Source organism: Lycorma delicatula, chromosome 13 (genome assembly GCF_047948215.1).
Source record: "Lycorma delicatula isolate Av1 chromosome 13, ASM4794821v1, whole genome shotgun sequence".
Classification (NCBI taxonomy): Eukaryota; Metazoa; Arthropoda; class Insecta; order Hemiptera; family Fulgoridae; genus Lycorma; species Lycorma delicatula.
Genome location: NC_134467.1, coordinates 42,276,689 through 42,296,112, shown reverse-complemented (window position 1 = coordinate 42,296,112; position 19,424 = coordinate 42,276,689). Strand labels below are relative to the sequence as shown.

The 19,424-nt window shown below is 29.3% G+C and overlaps 1 protein-coding gene across 4 annotated transcripts in view; it reads right to left on the bottom strand.

Moving 5' to 3' along the window:
* The window catches only part of LOC142333613 (adenylate cyclase type 1-like), a 338,843-nt gene that overhangs the window by 28,300 nt on the left and 291,119 nt on the right, over positions 1–19,424 (bottom strand). For 3 of the 4 annotated variants that reach the window (XM_075380939.1, XM_075380936.1, XM_075380938.1), the window contains exons 18-20: positions 11,863–12,024; positions 7,462–7,681; positions 1,547–1,671 (exon numbers count right to left, since the gene is read on the bottom strand). In XM_075380939.1, the coding sequence (XP_075237054.1) occupies positions 1,547–1,671; positions 7,462–7,681; positions 11,863–12,024 (507 nt within the window). The remainder of the gene's footprint in view (positions 1–1,546; positions 1,672–7,461; positions 7,682–11,862; positions 12,025–19,424) is intronic. The other variant, XM_075380937.1, reaches the window with a different exon arrangement.

Genomic DNA, 19,424 nt, shown 5'->3' with positions numbered 1-19,424 from the left:
AAACATCAAGATCAAGTTCCTTTTTTGTATCCAGCTTTCTCAAGACGGTTTAATGCTGTTTGGTGACAGATGTTTAGATCATTGGCAATGTCATGCTGCTTACCATGAAAATGCCAGAAAATGCTAACACTATTTTGTATGCAAAAGGCTCAATACTTTATATATATATATATATATATAGTAGCAAACAAATTAATCCGAACAAAGGGAATTTTCATTCTGTGGCAGACTGCTGTTTGGTATTTCAGGTTATGTTGTTAGATCATATACAAACAAAATTAACGTTTTTGTGCTTTTATAATTCATTGTCAATTAGTTTTTGGTGAACTTGTGAGTTTCTGTTATAAGTTTGTTATTAATTTCTAGTTAATACAATGGATATAACCCCACAAAAGCAGCAAAAAATTGTTGCTCTGTTCGAACAGATACAAATGACTCATAGACAGATTGCCAGTGAGTGTAGTGTGGGATTATGCACTGTAAATAAAGTTTTGAAAAAGTTTAGGAATACAGGTTCCATCTCTCCAAAGAGAAAAGGAAAATGCGGATGGAAAAAGAAAACTATGCCTACACAGAATCGATTACTAGTAAGAAATTGCAAAATTAATCCACGATTGTCAGCTATTGACCTTAATAGGGTCTTAAAGAGCCAGTGGGACTTATGTTTCTGATATGACAGCTCATAGAAGATTGTTGGCAATGAGAAGGATTGCTTGAAAACCTAAAAAGAAGCAGTAACTGACATGACATATGTTATAAAGACAAAAAGACTTCAATGGACAAAGGAACATAAAGAATGGACTATTGAGATGTGGAAAAAAGTTATTTTTTCAAACGAGACTCATTTCTTTGTCAAATAGGAGAGAGTAGCCTTCATTCGTTAAGTCTGAGAAGACTACTACATCAGCACACCTGCAACAAGCTCCAAAACACCCTGCCAAAAAGATGTTTGGGAATGTTTTACACATGAAGTGCCCCAGGAGCACTTATGCCTATGGATAGGATGATGAAATCGAACCAATACATTAACATATGCCAAAGAAAAATAATCCCATTTATGCAGAAGAATCCAGAACTCATTTTCCAATACGACCTTGTACCATATCACACGTCAAAGAAAGCAAAAGAGTTCTTCAAAAACCAAAAAATCCGAGTGCTCTCCTCAAGGCCAGGGAACTCCCCCCGACCTGAATCCCATTGAAAATTTATAGGCCGTATTAAAAAGAAGACTTGAGGAAAATGAATTGTAACATAAAAACTGATCTTATTAATTCAGTGATACAGGTTTGGTTTCGAGATGAAGAAATAAAAAATTATTGTTCAATCTTAGTGGAATCAATGCCAAAGCAGATTAATGAGATAATAAAAAACACAGGACATAAACTATTAAATAAGAGTAAGTTTAACTAATAAAACATTTTTTCTTTTAAAAATAAAATTTTCGGTTAAAAATACTTTCAGATTAATTTGTTTGCCACTGTATATATACAAATTATTATAAGAAGAATTAAATATTAAAATAGGATAAAAATACAAATAAACATACCTGAGTGTGATTAGGAAGCCCTGTTGAATCCATTCTGCTAGCAACATTAACTGTATTACCCCAAATATCATATTGAGGTTTTCTAGCACCAATTACGCCAGCAACAACAGGACCGATATTAATACCTAAAAAAAAAATATCATGGAACCTCTATATTAACAGGTTGACTGCCATGAGACATCAAATGATGTCTCAGCCAGTTATCCATTATTGTTATAAGACATAATCTGATGTCTCAGTTTCGCAATCCAATATTGCTGTGAGATATCAAATGGTGTCTCAATGTAATGTCACACTTAAGATGCGATATTATTATTTACTCTTTGTACCAAATTATATATTATTGTAAAGATAAATTTTTTTGTATTATTGTATTGTACATGCACAGACATTTATCATTAAATTTGAAATTAAAGTATGTTTTTTTTTTTTGAAAATTACCAAATAGAAGCAAAATAAACATAATCGTAAAGTGTTGTAATAAAATGTGAATTAATTTTAGTTGTTTACTGTCAAATTTTAGTTATATTTTAATACCAAGTACTCTCAAAAAGATTAAATTTAAAATTTACTTTAAAAATCTCAATTCAAAGCATAATTATCAGTAAGATGTGATTTTATTATAGAAGAGAATGACTTTTAGTAATTTATATTAGAAAAAGTGTAGCAATTAATAAAAATAGTATTTAAACAATCCTGGAGTTGTAGAATTAAAAATAAATACATCAGTTGGTTGTAAGTAAAAGATATAATTCAATTAAAATGTGAAATGTTAAACATTCTGAGAAAATAATTGGTATCTTGTTATCCACAGTTATTACAAGACACAAATTGATGTCTCAACTTTATATTTGAATATTTCAAAAAGTAAAGTTGCAAAGTGAAATTGGTATCAAAAATTATTAATAGGGTACCACACCTTCATTGAAAGTGAAACAAAAAAAAAAAATAGCAGCACTGGTTGATATTTTTTAGCAAAATAAGTATAACAGCCTTGGAAATGTTGTATTTTTCAGTGTGGCAGTCAACCTGTTAATTAACATACTGACATTAATAAAATAAAGATTGGCTGAGTTGTTTTACTATTTAGCTAAATAATTCCATAAGCCACATAAATTCTGTATAGTATAAAAAACTGATAATTAATTTAATTTTGAACAAATTAAATTCATATAATGGATAAATTAAATTAGATCATAATTACTTTTACCCATAAAAAATCAAATCATCCACAGTCACATACAAATTAAATACATGAGGTATGATTCTAAAAAATACAAATATACACTCCATAAAAAAACAGAATTAAGACAAAATAATAAAACATAATTTTATACTTGTTTAATATAATAAATAAAGATAAAAAGTTCATTGAAAAGAAATAAATACTTTATCAATTCCATTTAAAAAAAAAAAAAAAACAAAAGCCTGCGATACATAAGAGGTATATCCAGAAAGTAACATTTTTTAAAGTAATATTTTGAAAATTGCTACCACAGAGCTAAGTTTGTGATTCTACAATGCATGCTGAGTCACCTGACATGTTAAGACAGTACTAATGCCGTTCTTATTCAGTTGTGTCATCTGTAATTTCTTAGTGTGAATTTATAACATTTAAGAAAACTGAAACAACCGTGCATGTGAAAATAATCTGTGATTAGTTCCACCTGTGACCAGTTTATGTTTAAGGAAAATAAACCGATTGAAATTTACCAAAAGATTTTCAACATTATGGAAAAAATGTAATGAGAGATTTTAGAATAAATATGGGTGCAATTTTTTAATGAAGGATGTGAAACATGCATAATAATGACCGGAGCAGTTGATCATCTTTGATTACTTTGTGCATAATGTAACAAGCTTAAAGGGTACAGCCAGAAATTTCATACTCACTTCCACATGAATTGTGTTTGAGAAACTGAACTATTTTGGAACTGTGTGTATGCAGGGTTCCTAAGATGCTTATGGAAAATAATTTCATGAAAAGGTTGAATTTTTGATTTGGTATAGAGAATAGGAAGAAGACTTCTTAAACTATATTTTCAAGCTACATATTCACTGGGTAAAAAAGAAACGGATATTGTATGTAATACCTGAAATAAAACGACTATGTATGGAATGGCGATACATTTTGTCACCCGGAAAAAAAAAGCAAGCTGATGTTTTACATCTGGAAAATCATACGCGTAAGTTTTGGGACATTAAAGTTGTGTACTTTTTCAACTTCTTGTTTTGAGGCTGTATAATCAATAGTGATAGTCTGTTACAAAATTCTGAAAAAATTGCATCATATCTGACCCAGAATAAGCAATATGACTTGCTTACCCGAAGCATTGCGTGGATTCATGAAAACGCTTGCCCATAAGCAACTGTCTTAACGCATTGCCTCCTCATGACCTTTGACTATGTTCTTGATCTTTTTAATACCTCTTTGTAATATACTTTATGGATGACCTCTTCCAATACTTGTAACAATATTAATAAAGATAAAACTAGAATATATCTTTTCTTGTAATATTTATCACAAAAAAAAGATAAATTTAACCTTAAATGTTGCTGACCATCTCATCTCATTATATTTGTAGAAATACAATAATACATGTAAAGAATAATCTAAAAATATTCAAAATAAATAGCAATATGCAATGAGCCTGATTAATGCACAAGTACGACGAAGAAAGTTACAACACAATCCCTTGGTGAGTATCGTAACTTAATGGCCATTATAGAGAGCGGTGTATCATATTTTTTCAATGGCTGAGAAAATACTAAGATTATTAAATTTAAATCAATGAAAGAACACATTTTTTAATGGATTTTTTAACATTTTTCATTAAAAAAATGAAATAGTACATTTGGCATAGGTTATTATTAGTCATAAGTTCTACTTTGGTGATAGATTTTTCAATAAATATACAAGATATCTTTGGGGGGGGGGGGTGTTTGCTAAACTTAATGGACTGATTCAGGAGATCAAAACAAACAAACAAAAATGTTCATGTGATCAAAACCCCTATTATCATGCTTCATCTCTTCTCTGCCCACCATTTTGAGTTTTTTTTAGTGAAACTATATATCATAAGAATGAATTGGGACATTTTAATGAAAATATGGACTCAAAAACACTTTACGCAAAATAAATTTGAGAATTCCAAAATAGCAACCAATAACATTTTTAATCATTAATAGATCTATAAATATTATTTTTATTAAATTATGTTATTACTTTTTTTATCGTTTTATCCTCAAATTATCTTTTTTTGAAAAAAATTTATACAAAATTCCAAAGAAAAATCTACATAGATATATTGCTAGTACGTCCTCCACAGTTATTAGTCATTAACATCTGGTGTGCCTTGAAAGAGTGCTTACTGTATTACCAATAAAGTAAAATTATTTTAGGCCCTGGGTAAACCTTCCATTGTTTTAGTACAGCTAATAACACAATTATAATGTTCATTTTATTTACTAAATACAAAAAAAAAGGTTCTACTGTTTTCGAAGCAGTTAGTTTTATTTATGTATTATTTATAATTGGTATATAAATTCATTAGCTAGTTATTTATTTTAATCCCTATAATAGTTATCCAAATAATTTACTTTTTTTGTCTTCACTCATTTGACTGGTTTGATGCAGCTCTCCAAGATTCCCTATCTAGTGCTAGTCGTTTCAATTCGATATACCCCCTACATCCTAAATCCTGAACAATTTTCCCAAACAATTTAATTTATTACCAAATAATTTTTTTTTTAAATATTTAAAATGATAAATTATTAAATAAAAATGGTTCCTTTGCAGAAAAAGGAGAAGCAAGGAGGGAATGTTCAGTTACAAATGATGCTGTATTATTCAGTCTAATTTAAAAGAAAACATATTTCCGAAAAATAATAATTAAGTAAGGATTGACATACAACAATAATAATATTTATTTCCAAGCAATGAAATTTTGGTTTTCATCATTTTCATTCATAATTTTAGATTATGTTAGGTTAGATTACGTTAGATTTAGTTTGTGACTTTAACATAGTTATCCTACTGTGGTGTTGGTTTTCATACTGACCCTACATCCCATCTGCAACATCCCGACTCTACCATCTGTATGTGGAGGCAGCAGCTTAGTATTTTAGATTAGTATCCTATTAGTTAGATTAATATAGTATTAGGTTAGGTAAACTGGATTGTTAGACTTAGTTCTACGTAAGATTTAGCTGTAGTATTGGGTTTTAGTCAGTGAGAGACCAACATTAGTGTATGCATAGGTATGCGATGGCTGGCAGAGGTTTCCCCTCCCCCTTTTATGAAAAAAAAGTCTTTAGTTATAAGGGGAAGGTTTTTTACTCAGTTGAAAATTAGAAGAAAATTTTTCTTCCTTGTATGCAAAATGAAACAGATTACAGATGGGATATCTGCAATCTCATTACAAATGTACTGCAACAAAAGATAATTGAAGAGATGCCAGCTGGTGAGTAAGGAAAGGATAGCCAGTGAAACTAGTGGCTAAGGGTCCATCTGGTTCCCTAGTGATTTTTTCAAAATTTAATTCTCTCAAGTTTTGTTACTAAATCTTATGAATTTATTAGTAATTTAACAAAGCTACTGTGCTACAAACCTAAAAAAAAACTTGTTTCTTGACACTGAATTTTGTGTTTTCATCAGACATCTTAAAAACTACTGGAGTTGCAATTATGGAACCTGTTTTATTCTATTTCCCAGCTCAAATTACATAAGAAACCACCAACTTTACTCTTTAATTTGGGTCCCAAAGTTACAGTAGGGCTACATTTATTAGAAGAGCTGAAATCCAGGCAAAATCTATTGGTAGCCATAACTCGAAAACAAAATGTTTCCAGACCTACTTTTATACAAACTTTTTTTTTCATTACTTTCACCAGTAGAACATGTCCTGAAAGTTTTTATGTTTCTTAGTGGGACACCTGTATAAAATTTCTAACAATTGTCCATAATACTTCAAAGAATGTTCATTTTGTGTGAATTTTCTCTTTAAATTCATTTACTATATGAAAAATCTATACTTTTGAGGTGTCGCTGTAGAAAAAAGTCATTGCTTGAAAGATCTGGGGAGCAAACTGGCAACAAAATATCACTGAAATAGGAGATATGATGATTTGGAAACAGATTACGTAAAATAAGTAATATCTATCAAGCATTGTGGGGCTCGCATTTGATGCACTTGCTGTGTTTCTAGCCCAGTATAAATAGTTTTATTTATTCACATCTCTATTAACATAAAAATAAACTCATCACTCAAAAACGTTTTTTTTAGTAATAACCGGATTTATCTCTTTAAATTCAAAATACTTCTGCCAAAATCTAGGTGGTTATTACTGCCTAGTATAATAAATTCTTGAAAAGTTGCCTTCTTGAGTGGACTTAAGTTAAAAATAGTGTAACATATGCTAAAAACTAAGCTTTGATAAACTAGGCATTTGAACTTGTATTTTAATTACAGGTTTATGACTTGAACCGAATAATGAGCACGAATTGTATTTTTAGAGTTCTCACACTTTGTGATTCTTTGGAAGGCTAACTGCATAAGAACTGAATTATGACCGAGCACAGTGGCTATACTCTAAATTGCCTTTCTGTTGTAATTGATTATTAAATTTTTAAGAAAAACTCGGTACAATGATCTGTACTTCATCGATCCGTCTCCATGATTGATCAATATGGCTATAAATTCCTCTCATGACTGTGTTTTTATCCCCGTTACTTTATAAATCAGTCTCAATCTGTTTTTATAAATCAGTTTAGTTACATTCTACTAAATTCAAATTCTACTGCTGTAGAAATTTATATTTCTACTAAAATTAAACCAAAAAGAAAAGAATTAGTACTTTTTAAATGATCTTATAAACATATACATTATTAAGAAACTACAATAATAACAACTTACCAACTCTAAGCATAAAATTATTATATGAATTATCATTGATATTGATTAATTTATCACGCATAGCGAAAACAAATTCAACTAATGTACTCATGTATAAACCAGCAGAAGTTTCATCATCATCCATTATTCTATGATCTGGTATTAACCCTACAGCAGCCATATACGTTGAACCAACAGTTTTTATTTTATCAACTGCTCTGAACCTTTCTTCACCTAATAACTGAAAAAAAAAAAATTAAGAAATAATATTAAAAGTACTGTGCATTCTCAGTAGTTTGTTCTTTACAGGACTACAGAGTGCCAGAGTATATGACTCAAGAGTTTTGAAAAATTCCTAAATAGTCCAGACTTTATCAAGGGCTTTTGAGAATTAAAGGGCAATTCAAGAAAAAAAATATGCCTATACATATGAAACACTAAATTTTAATTAACAAAATGATTTACTAAAATGTTTCTAGTGTTCTTTTCATTTAAACCTAATTTATTCACCCTGTTCTTTAGCCCAATTATAGTAATTTTTCCTTCATAAAAGTACATAACACATTTCACCAGCAAAGGTTTCATCAAGTTCCAAAAGTTTTAATATACTTCAGTTTATAAGAAAGGGCCTTATTATACTTTTTAATAAATTACAAAAACATTCAAAAAAATCGCTGAATCAATTTACTTAAAATGTAAAAGGTTTTCATTTACAAGCAGAATATTACTCTGATGACAAATTTCTAATTAATATTAATTAAAACCCCAGAATTTTCTACACCCCATTAATCAACGTTTATTTAAACGTATACTCAAATAATTTTCATTAAACCTTGTAAACTATAATTTATTTTTAGTTATATTTTATATTTAATATCTTCATGTACGTACCTAACCCTTATTTCATGTGTTAATCTTAAAATAATTAATATGGATTTTAATAATATCTATTCTTTATTTTATAATTAACGGTGGTATTTTATAATTGCTGTTCTGATCAAGGTTTTTTCCACAATATTCCTAGTTCCATGCAAGCAAACGTCCCAGGTCAGTTCCTTTTTACTTTCCCATCTAGATACCGTTGTAGCTCTACAAGGGAAAATATTGTAATCAGTAAAATTTGAGCATATGCGGTTTTCACCGGATCTTTACGTTTTGACACCTAAGGAACACAAAAACCGATGAAAATTTTCCGGATGTTAATCGTATGTATGAGTGTGTGTTCAATGTTGGCCTCTAAATCACCTTATATCTCCAGAACTACTGGATCGATTTTGATCAAACTTGGTCAGATTACTTCAATAAATGGGGCATTGATGCCATTAAATTTTCAACTTAAAAGGTCAAGGTGGTGAGGCTGCAGAACAAGGTCACCCTCAATATCTTGATATTTCACCAAATTAAGGCCATATTTTTGTAAGGCGCGTTTAAACAATAAAAAAATAACAATATTTACAAAAAAACACTTTTTGCAAAATCACACCCCACCCCAAAAATGTTCTAAAGAGGCCAAAATGTATTTAAACATTTTTTTTTAAATATAAAAAAAATATTTTTTGTTACCATGAATTGTTGGAGTGGGATGGGCCAAAACCTTTTACAGTAATTTGAAGGGTCTTCTGATGTAGAAAATATAATTAAAAAAAACTCCCATTAACTTCTTTACTGAAACAAAATATAGCTAAAAAAAATAAAAATATATAATCTTTTTTTTTTGAAGAAAGGGTGAATATTAAATAAAAAACTTTAACTTTTGTAACAAACATTTTTGGTTAAGTTCCCCCCCCCCCCTGAAAGATCTGAAATTTTATTTTGGCCAAAACATCCTACCCCTTTTTCCAATTTTTACAAAAATTTAATATATTCTTTCCCTCAGAAAGTAGTACCTGTCTATCAAGTTTGAAGAAAATCAGTCATCAGGTCTGCAGATATAAAATCAAAGAAAGGCCAACCAAATACAAATGTCTGTCTGCCAAAAATAAATTTTTAAGACTTGGGAAAATAGAAATAATTTTTTTTTTTCAAATTATTACTTGTATGAAGTAAAGAAAGTCCTATGATCGTGAAAGATTTCAGTTTTCAGATTTTAACAGATTTTGACCATCCCTGAATCCATTATAACTAGTTTTGGCATAACATCTGTACATACATATGTATCTCACCCAACTCAAAAATGATTAGCCGTAGGATGTTGAAATTTTGGATTTGGGTCCTATTGTAACACTTAGTTGTGCACCTCCCTGTTTGATTGCAATTGACTGAACCAAAAATGTCAAAAAAAAGCCCAAAATTCAAAAAGATTTGGATTTTGGACTTTTTCTTAACTGTATTAATAAACGCTCATTGACAGCTTTTCAACGATATATCGTAACTGGTACTTATTTAAACTGGTTCCAGAGTTGTATCCAAATGAAATTCTAATTAATGAAATATGTAGATCTTAGAAGGGGAAGGAGGCACATAGGTTCAAATCAGAGTTCATCTTCTTTTTTTTTAATTTAAATATATTGATTTATTAATAATTATTGACATCTTGATTGTAAAAAAACTTTTACGATAAATTATAATACAATAATAAAAAAAAAATATGAAAAACTATCAGAAGTTATTAATGAAATAAAATTTTATGTAATTTAATAGGCGTACAAGGAAGTCATGTGGTGGCCAGATCAGATTTTTTTAATTTATTTAAATCTAATTTTTTTATTAAAATGAAAATAAATCTCTCCTCAAGGCACAAAAATTAAAAAAGCAAAAATTTTTTAGATTTTGATCAATCTATATAATATACTTTAACTTTATAGCTACAGCATCACCACAATCAGGAAAGTAATACATTTTGTGAAACATGCGGAATTCATAATTTAATTGCGATATATATTTTCAAGTTTTTTTTGGCTATCTGCTTGTTTACTGATGATTAAACATCTCAAGCTTGCTGATCAGATAATAATCTGGGGGTTACAGTAGTTTCCGCTCTTGGTGACCATTAAAGAAAAGGATTGCAGCACAAGAGTGATTTGAATATTCTGAGAAAATTCTCAAGAACCATGCACGATTAAGACATCTAAGTTATAGTAAATCCTAAATATAATTTTTGCTACAAAAAACTGTAACTGTACCTGCGGGTTTTAATAATAATTATTATTAATCTGTAGAGAAGAAGAGAGGCACCCAAGGCACATGAGTTATAATAAGACTGATAGTGTACTTTAACTCTTCTGTTAAAAATTAAACCCACTGGGTTGGTCTAGTGGTGAACACGTCTTCCTGAATCAGCTGATTTTGAATTCGAGAGTTCTAACATTGAAGTCCTAGTAAAGTCAGTTATTTATATATGGATTTGAATACTAGATCGTGGATATCATGGATACCGGTGTTCTTTGGTGGTTGGATTTCAATTAACCATACATTTCAGGAATAGTCGAACTGAGACTGTACAAGACTAAGTTTAATCTCTAAACTAATGTTTTGTTTTTCTGTATTTTGAACTAGTTGCAGTTTCTAACTGATCAAGAACTTTTTGGAATGAAAGAACAAAACACTAACTGCTTTATACTGTCCTTAACTTGACTGTATTATATCTTTGTCACTTGTTATTAAATATACTGGTCTACTACTGTTGACATCCACACACACTGCACTGAAAGAGTTTTGTATTAAATCACATTCACTAAATGTATCAATTAGTTGATTAAAATTATTATCTTTGCGAACAGACCAAACAAATTAATAAATCTTAATTTTTGGTTAATTTTTTTTTCAGTGAAAAAATTTCCCAAATAATTCCACCAAATTACATTTTTTCTTAAGAAATAATTTTCCATGGAAAAAAGAAAGAAACCATTATTTTCCCAAATCAAGGGTACAACCACGAGAACTATATTTTTTAATAATTATAATAATAAGAGGAAAAATCCACTCTCTACCAATGTAACAAAAATAATCAAATCTAAGTAGCATATTGAAAAAACATATCTGAAAAAATTTTCCAAGAAAAAATATATTTAAATATGATAAAGTAATTCTGGCCCCAAAAAAAAAATTTAATAAAAAAATAGCTGTAAGGAAATGTATATATGCATCATAAATATACAGGAGTATAGCAAAGAGGTACATGCAATGTATCCATTTCAGAAGATTAACATTCATTTACAGAAATAAATTTAGGGAATACAACTCAAAGCATAGTGTGTTTTTTTTTTTTATTCGTTTTCAAGCTTAAAATTAATAGTTACTCTAAATATATGAATAATAACACTGAAATCTTAATATACACTTAAATTTTAAGGAGTATAAGGCAATAAGAAGCTATACAATATCAGGAGGGAAGTGAGTACCTTTGGTAAATAATAATAATAATAAAAAAATTCATTTTACAATTTATATTACATATTAAAAAAACTTAAGACATGATCTTACCTCATCAAAATCGGCGATAATCTCGTTCAGCAATCGTAAACATTCGACACCTTGATTATTCCCATCCAATTCTATATAAAATTCATGATAATTTGTAATCGATGCGAAGACAACACCAACTCTTGAATAACTTTGATGATACAGCTCCTGTGGCAAAGTGTTCTGTCACCACACACAGGCAGGGCAGAGAGCACAAAGGGAAAAGAAAAAAAAAAGAGCGCAAAACTCTACATTAGCAACTACACTACAACTATGCTACAATGACTACAATACAAGCACTACAACTAATTAATAAAACTTTAACACTATTACAAACAAATACTATAATAAATTAATTTTACACTACTATAAAACAAAAAGTTTTTAAATAACTGAAAAAAATCAATAAAACATTAATAAAAATTCAAAAACTAATCTTAATTTCTTTTAAAAATAGTACTTAATGCAACAAAATCTAGATCTACTGAAAATGGTAGTTAAATTAAACAGCAGCTTTATTGAGCTATCACACACTCTTCAACACAAAGCAATCTCTAGATTAACAAAAATTCTTTTATGAATAAGGCGGTTGTAATATATTAATCGAATGAAAAGATGATAACGTATAATGAGAAGGACTCATCATTTTTCATCTCAAGAAATACCAAAAATAAATTAATAAAAATTTAAGTAAAAGTTATGTTTAAAAAAACTTACATACAAACATTAAGGACTTTTTTAAATTAAAAATCTTATCAATAAATCAGCACTTTTAAGAACAATTAAGTTAAATAACGATGTCTATAAATAAATGAATAACCGTTGTCAAGCTACATTACTGAAATAGAGAAATACCATCACATCATTACTATCTAATTGATTTCTAAAAAGTCATAAAATTGTTCATCTATTAAGTAAAAATACTATGCATTTCAAAATGAACATCAGGGTTTTAAAATTATGTAATATTTATTAAGTTTTATTTACCCGGATAAATTACACATGAAAGAAAAAGCAAATAAAACTTAAGTATTCAATGTGAGCACCATTTGTCACATAGCACACATCCAGCTGATAGGAGAGTTCATCCCATACTTTAATCAGCAAATCTGAAGTAACTGATGTAACAGCTGCTTCAATCCTGTCTCAAGTCAGGTAGGTAGCTCAGCTGGTAACAGTGGCACATACACTTGATCCTTTAGAAATCCCCAAAGAAAAAAAATTGCATGGGGGTCAGAAATTGCACGGGATTGCGTGGAGGCGCTGGTTTTCCAGCGACTGATCCAACAGTTGGGGAGAATTTTATTCAACTGATCATATAAGGCATTATACCAGTGAGGAAGCACACCATCTTGTTGCCAAATAAAATTCCATGGTTTGTACTGCAGTTGAGGAAAGAGCAAAGGCTGTAGCATATCAAGATAGTTCATTCCAGACACACTTGCTTCCGCGAAAAAGAATGAGCTGTAAACTTGCCATCGGGATACAGCAAAAAAAAAACATTCGGTTCTGGGGAGTCTGGTTGACACTGCAATATTTCATGAGGATTTTCTAATTCCCAGATATGCACATTATGAGTGTTAACTTTCCATTTACATGAAATGTTGATTCGTCACTGAATATGATGCGATAAAGTCTTCATTGTCGTGGTGCATCATTTCATTTGCGAAGCTAACACTAAGACACAAACCATAATCTGTAGGCTTAACAGCCTGTAACAACTGTAAACTACATGGGCACAGTTGTAAGTGTTTCCTTAAAACCCTCAACAAATAAGTCACTGGCATGCTAATTTGTGGCTAGCCTTCCTAACAGATTTCCTAGGACTACCCACAAAAGACTTACACATTCAACATTGTCCTCAGACACACTAGGGTTGTCCTGTACTTCTCCCTTTATATTGTTTATACCATCTACAAGTGTTATTTTCACTCACGGGATCACAATGAAACACACACTGAACAGTAATTACAGATTCACACTTCGTAAACTATAAAGCACAGAATGGTTTCTGTTGGGAGGTTGCCCTTTTTGCTACTAGTGCTTTCAAATGGAAGGTACAAGATACAGTTTATGAGCTTGTACACAGCTAAAACTGTTTGAGTTGCTCTTTCATTTCGTTTATAATTAATCAATGTACGTGAAACTTGAGAAATATTACACAGCTTTAAAACTGATATTAATTTTGAAACACACGGTATTAAAATGAACAGAACTAAGTAATATCCAAATTGCAAAAAAAAATTATTTAAAAGGGGAAAAACTATTAAAAACCATTACTATAAATCCTAGCATAATGTGCTAACCCCCCCACCCTCCAGAAAAGAATAACCATGTTAACTTTTATACTGGTAATGAAATTAAAATATCCTGATTTAGTTGAATTTATAATCCATTAAAGAAAAACATTTTAAAAAGTCTGACGGTATAAATGTTGGTATGTGTTAATACAAAAGTACAAAAGAATTCTTCTTAGTAACATGGCTGCCCCTAATATTGTACAAGGAGCTTTAATCAAAATTCAATCAAGAACTAACTCAGAAGTATTACATAATTTCAAATATTTTAACAGTTGAAAAGTCACCTTAAGAAATAATTAATTGTTTCAAGAAAACTGCAATAAAGTCAATTTGATTTAAGAAGTAGGCAAAATAGTCAAAATTAAGTATAATATATGTAGATGGCATGAGACACACATGGTATTAAGCATGATTGATATGTATATATACATATATGTCATGATTTATGGTTAAAAAATAAAAAAAAACAAACCAACTGCTTCATAGGTAATATACAGCTTTACAAAATATACAAGTTATATGAAAAAAAAAAAGTTTTGACAAACAAAATTAGCAAGTTTTGTAATAGGCAATGAAAATTAATAAAATTTTATCACCACAAGCATTTTAATAAATTGAGAAACACTTATGAACAAAATAATTTTATATTTCCATAAGCTAAATTAAAAAATTCATGCAAAAAAAATTCATAAATCTATAGCCAATATATATATATATATATATATAATTAATATAAAAGATAATTACAAAATATGCATAAAAAAATATCACAGCATTATACAAAAAATTTTATAAATAATTTTTAAAAGATTAATAAAAGTATAAAACTTATCATATGACATAATCTTTGATAATAAACTTATGTATAAAATATACTTAGTGTTCCATAAAGAAAATTAAAGAATTTCAGTATATATATTCTAAAAGCGAAAATAAATAAAAAAAGTTCATATAACATTGGTATGGAAAAGCTCTGTTTTCGAGTTAATAGCCTGTGATTATAGCCATAAAATTAAATTAAAATAGCCATTAATAGCCTGTGTTAATAGTCAATTTCACCTTGATTTCTGTTCCAAATAAAGCCATATTGATATTCTTGGAACTTAAATAAAGAGATAAATTTTTATAGTTTCTGACCTGAAAAATTTAATAAAATCTGACAAAAAATACATTAAGAAGAAACAATAAAGGAATTTTAAATTGAACAGAATATTTTTTTAAACAGTAAAGAAAAATATATAGAATAATTGCCGTAATAGTAAATTTCTAATATATTTCTATTTATTTGGTGTGATTGGGGAGGGGTGAAAATGAACGTTCTTTACAATTTGAAGTATAAGTACAAAATAACATTTAAATTGAGCTTTCCTTATATTTATATATATATATATACACGAGGGCTGTTTTTTTTCAAACTTTGATGGGCTATAAAAAAAGTCTAATTGACATAAAATGATTACTAAAAGTTGAGTAGTATCTACATAATTGCCAAAATGATTGAGGCATTCGTCATATCGTGACATCACACCAGCTTTCTGATGCCCTCTTCAAAGAAGTTTGCCGCCAGTGAGGTCTTGACAGCCTCCTGGTGGGAAGTTCTTCATTGGTGGCAAAGTGTTGTCCACCCAACCATGCCTTCAATTCTCAAAAGAGGTGAAAATCGCTAGGTACTAGGTCTGGACTATGTGGTGGATGGTTGAAAACTTTCCATTCTAATTGTTTGAAAAGGTTTTGCGTTAAGCTGACATAGTGTAGTAGTGGATCAAAACCATGCCAGACGAGAACATTCCTCTTCATGTGTTCTGGATCGCTCTGTAGAGGTGACGTTAAGATCCACAATAAAATTTGTCTGTTATTGTTGTTCTCTGATAAATAAAGTCCACCAACAAGAATTTTATGGTTCCAAAAAACTGTAGCCATTGTTTTCCTGTTGTTCAGTGTGTTTGAACCTCTTTGGCTTGTTTGGAGAAAAAGTGTGCATCCACTGCTTAGACTGTTGTTTGGTTTTTGGATTGTCATACTGGAGTGTCATAAATGATACACTTTAATCTCACTTTAGTAATGATACACTTTAAAACTCTTCCCCCTCGTTATTGTAATGTGTGAGAAACATTAAGGCTGTCGCCATCTGCTGCGTTTTGCGAGCCAAAGAAATTTTTGGGACCCAATGTGCACACAGTTTCCAGTATCCTAGATCTTTAGTCACAATTGTGTACATAAAAGACCTTGAAATTTCTGAGATTTCTGCAGAAAGTTCATTTATCATAAACCTCTGTTTGTCACGGACAAAATCATCAACACACTCAACCCGGCATAAAGAGTGGCAGACTTGCATCCTTGCTCCTCATCATGGACATCCATTCACCCATCTTTAAATTTCCTACAACATTCCTGTACACTACCATCACTCATAAAGTTTTCACCATATACTAGGCTCAATCTAAGATGGATTTCAGCAGCGCTATATCCTTCTGCTTGCAAAAACCATATCACACTTCACAACTCTCACTTGTCGGGAGCATCTATCATAGCGACCATGTTCCATTGCCTGTTGCTCGGCTCAGACTGATGCAATGGAGTCGGGAGTGGCAGAGGTTGTGATGGGAGGGGGCATTGCAATCACATGACATGCAGACCTGGCTTTGACCTATCTCTTGTTTACTTAGATGCACGATTGGAGCTTGAAAAATAAAACAGCCTTTGGGCGTGCATATGTGTATTAATATACATATATACACACATACATTTATATATATATGCCTATGTACAAAAATTTTGTGGGTTGAAAATTTCCATAACTACTAGATGAATTTCATTGAAATTTACATGATGTAGTAGTGTATCTGAAGTTGTGCACATGAAAATTGGTTGAATCGTTCTTCAGTTGCGATCAATTGAAGACTAAAAAAATTTGAATAGGGCAAGTTAGAAATATGGTTGTTTATGATGTTGCAAGTTGAAATGTTGATGTTTCTTTAGCTGTGGTATATATTAGTGTGTTTTTGTCATGCAACATTTTATATGGATTAAAGGTTTTTTTTTTTGTAAAATTCTAGATTAGAATGAATTGATACTTTTCCAAAAGGAAGCAAAATAAAATGTATGTTTCTTGAGCTGAACCGAGCAAGAATCTTTTAACAATTATTTATTTTTAATAGATATTTTCCAATATTGAAATTATTCTTGTTTTAGTTTAAAATTTTAATAAAGTATTTTTTCTGCCATGTTTCAGTGATTTTTTGTTTTTAATAAAAATCAAATTTCTTGCACACTTCTTAATGATCAGTTTACATTCTATAGATTTTCTTGAACATAAATTCTCTGAAAATTCTATTTGTTTATATTTCAAACCTAAATAATTGTTTTGTGACACTAATTTTTTGTGTTTTACAACAGTTTTCACAAAAATTGCTCAAAGTACAGTTGTAGGAGCTGCTTTATTTAAGTTTTCAGGTCAAATACATTATGAAACCATAAAATTTACCTGTTAGTTTAAATTCCAAGAATTTCAGTAATGCTTAATTTTACACTTGACGGAAAAATCTTTTGCAAGCTATTACAAAAAGAAATATTTCTACACTAATGTTTACATGAACTGTTTCTTTATTTTTATTTGTAGATCATGTTCTAAAATTCTTTCAGTTTCTTTTAGACACCCATTATTGTTTTATTACAAAAAAATAATCAAATCAATGACTCCAGTAGAATAATTTGATAATATCATTTTTTCACACATCAAACTTTCAAAATTCATTCAGCATTATAATTCAAAAGAAAATAATAAAAATTACAGAGTGAATCTGCATGATAAGAATATGTTCCTTACATTTTATTGCTTAAGTGGATTCATTGATTTCAATGTACAACATAAAGTTTAATATTGTAAACCAATGGAATGAACATCACATGAAAAAACTTTTGAATAATTAGAAGAACAAATTTATTTTCAAGTACAGTACGACTCCAGTATAACAGTTCAATAATGTGAATAGAAAGGGTTGTCACCCACAAATAAAGAACTATTATCAGACATAACAAATTTTCTTTTACTATTTATTAAGTATATAAAATTGCATTTTAACTATATAACATATTTAGTAATAAATTTAAAAGAATAAATAACTACGCTAATATATTTAGCTCTGTAAAATTACATATACTGTATAAAAAGGAAGACAAAAATATAAAATAACGATATCAAAAATTTATGTTGTCTTAATCCTTTTCCTTATCTTCAATTACGTGCTAATGTAATGTGTTCTAATAAAGTAGTGCTATATATTACTTAACGGTATTTTAAATTTAAATCAGTTACTAGAGTACTGTATTTTCAATTAGGCTCTAATGGAAAGTCCTTAAAAGACTATACTACAGTTAACCATAATTTACCATTCTGAAAAGAAAAAAATTTGGAAATTAAATCCAGTTATAAAAAAATAAGTACTGTATTTTTCCTTTTTTTTTAAATTTTATCCCATAATATTCTCATTTTTAATTGTAATATTCATTGTAATATTTTAATTACGTTACAATATTAACTAAATTGGCTTTTTTTTTTTCATTTACCACTTTATATTCAAAATATGATGGCTATTAGTTTTCTCTGGATAGCCATGTTATAGCAGGGTCATACTGTATTAAGAAAAACAATAGTTGTGTAAAGGATATTTCAAGAGAAGCAGTACTGTTTTTTCTTTTACTACTGTCTATAATAAATACATATTTTCTTATGTTATCCTCAAAAAAGAATAAGATGAAATGTTAGGCGGAAAAACATATCATATTACCTACCATAAACTAAAATCAAGACCAATGAATTTTGAAAACCAACTTCTGCTGGCAACCACTTTGCCAACATATTAAATGAGAGTTGAAATGAAATATGGCTAAGATTTTATCGATAACAAAAAAAAGAAATCTTGAAGTTTTTTTTTGTTTTGAGTTAGTTATTCACTTTTATTACTATAGAGGAGTGATTCTCAACTTTTTTGGCTTTACAAAATCCAAAAAGTAAAAAAAATATATATAATGAATATTTCATGATTCCCCCAATCACAACCCGTTAAAACTATTTAAAACCTATTTCAATGTTGTGTTTGATGATTTATATTTTAATTTTTTACAAATTTTGTAAGATATGACAGTTCGAACTAAAAAGGTACTGTTTTTGAGCCTCTGATATGTAAATTGACTTTTTATAGTTTGTAATTAAAAAACAACTGGACAAATTTGATTTAAAGTTTTCAAAAAACTACCCAATTCTATTTACCTTATCACTTAACA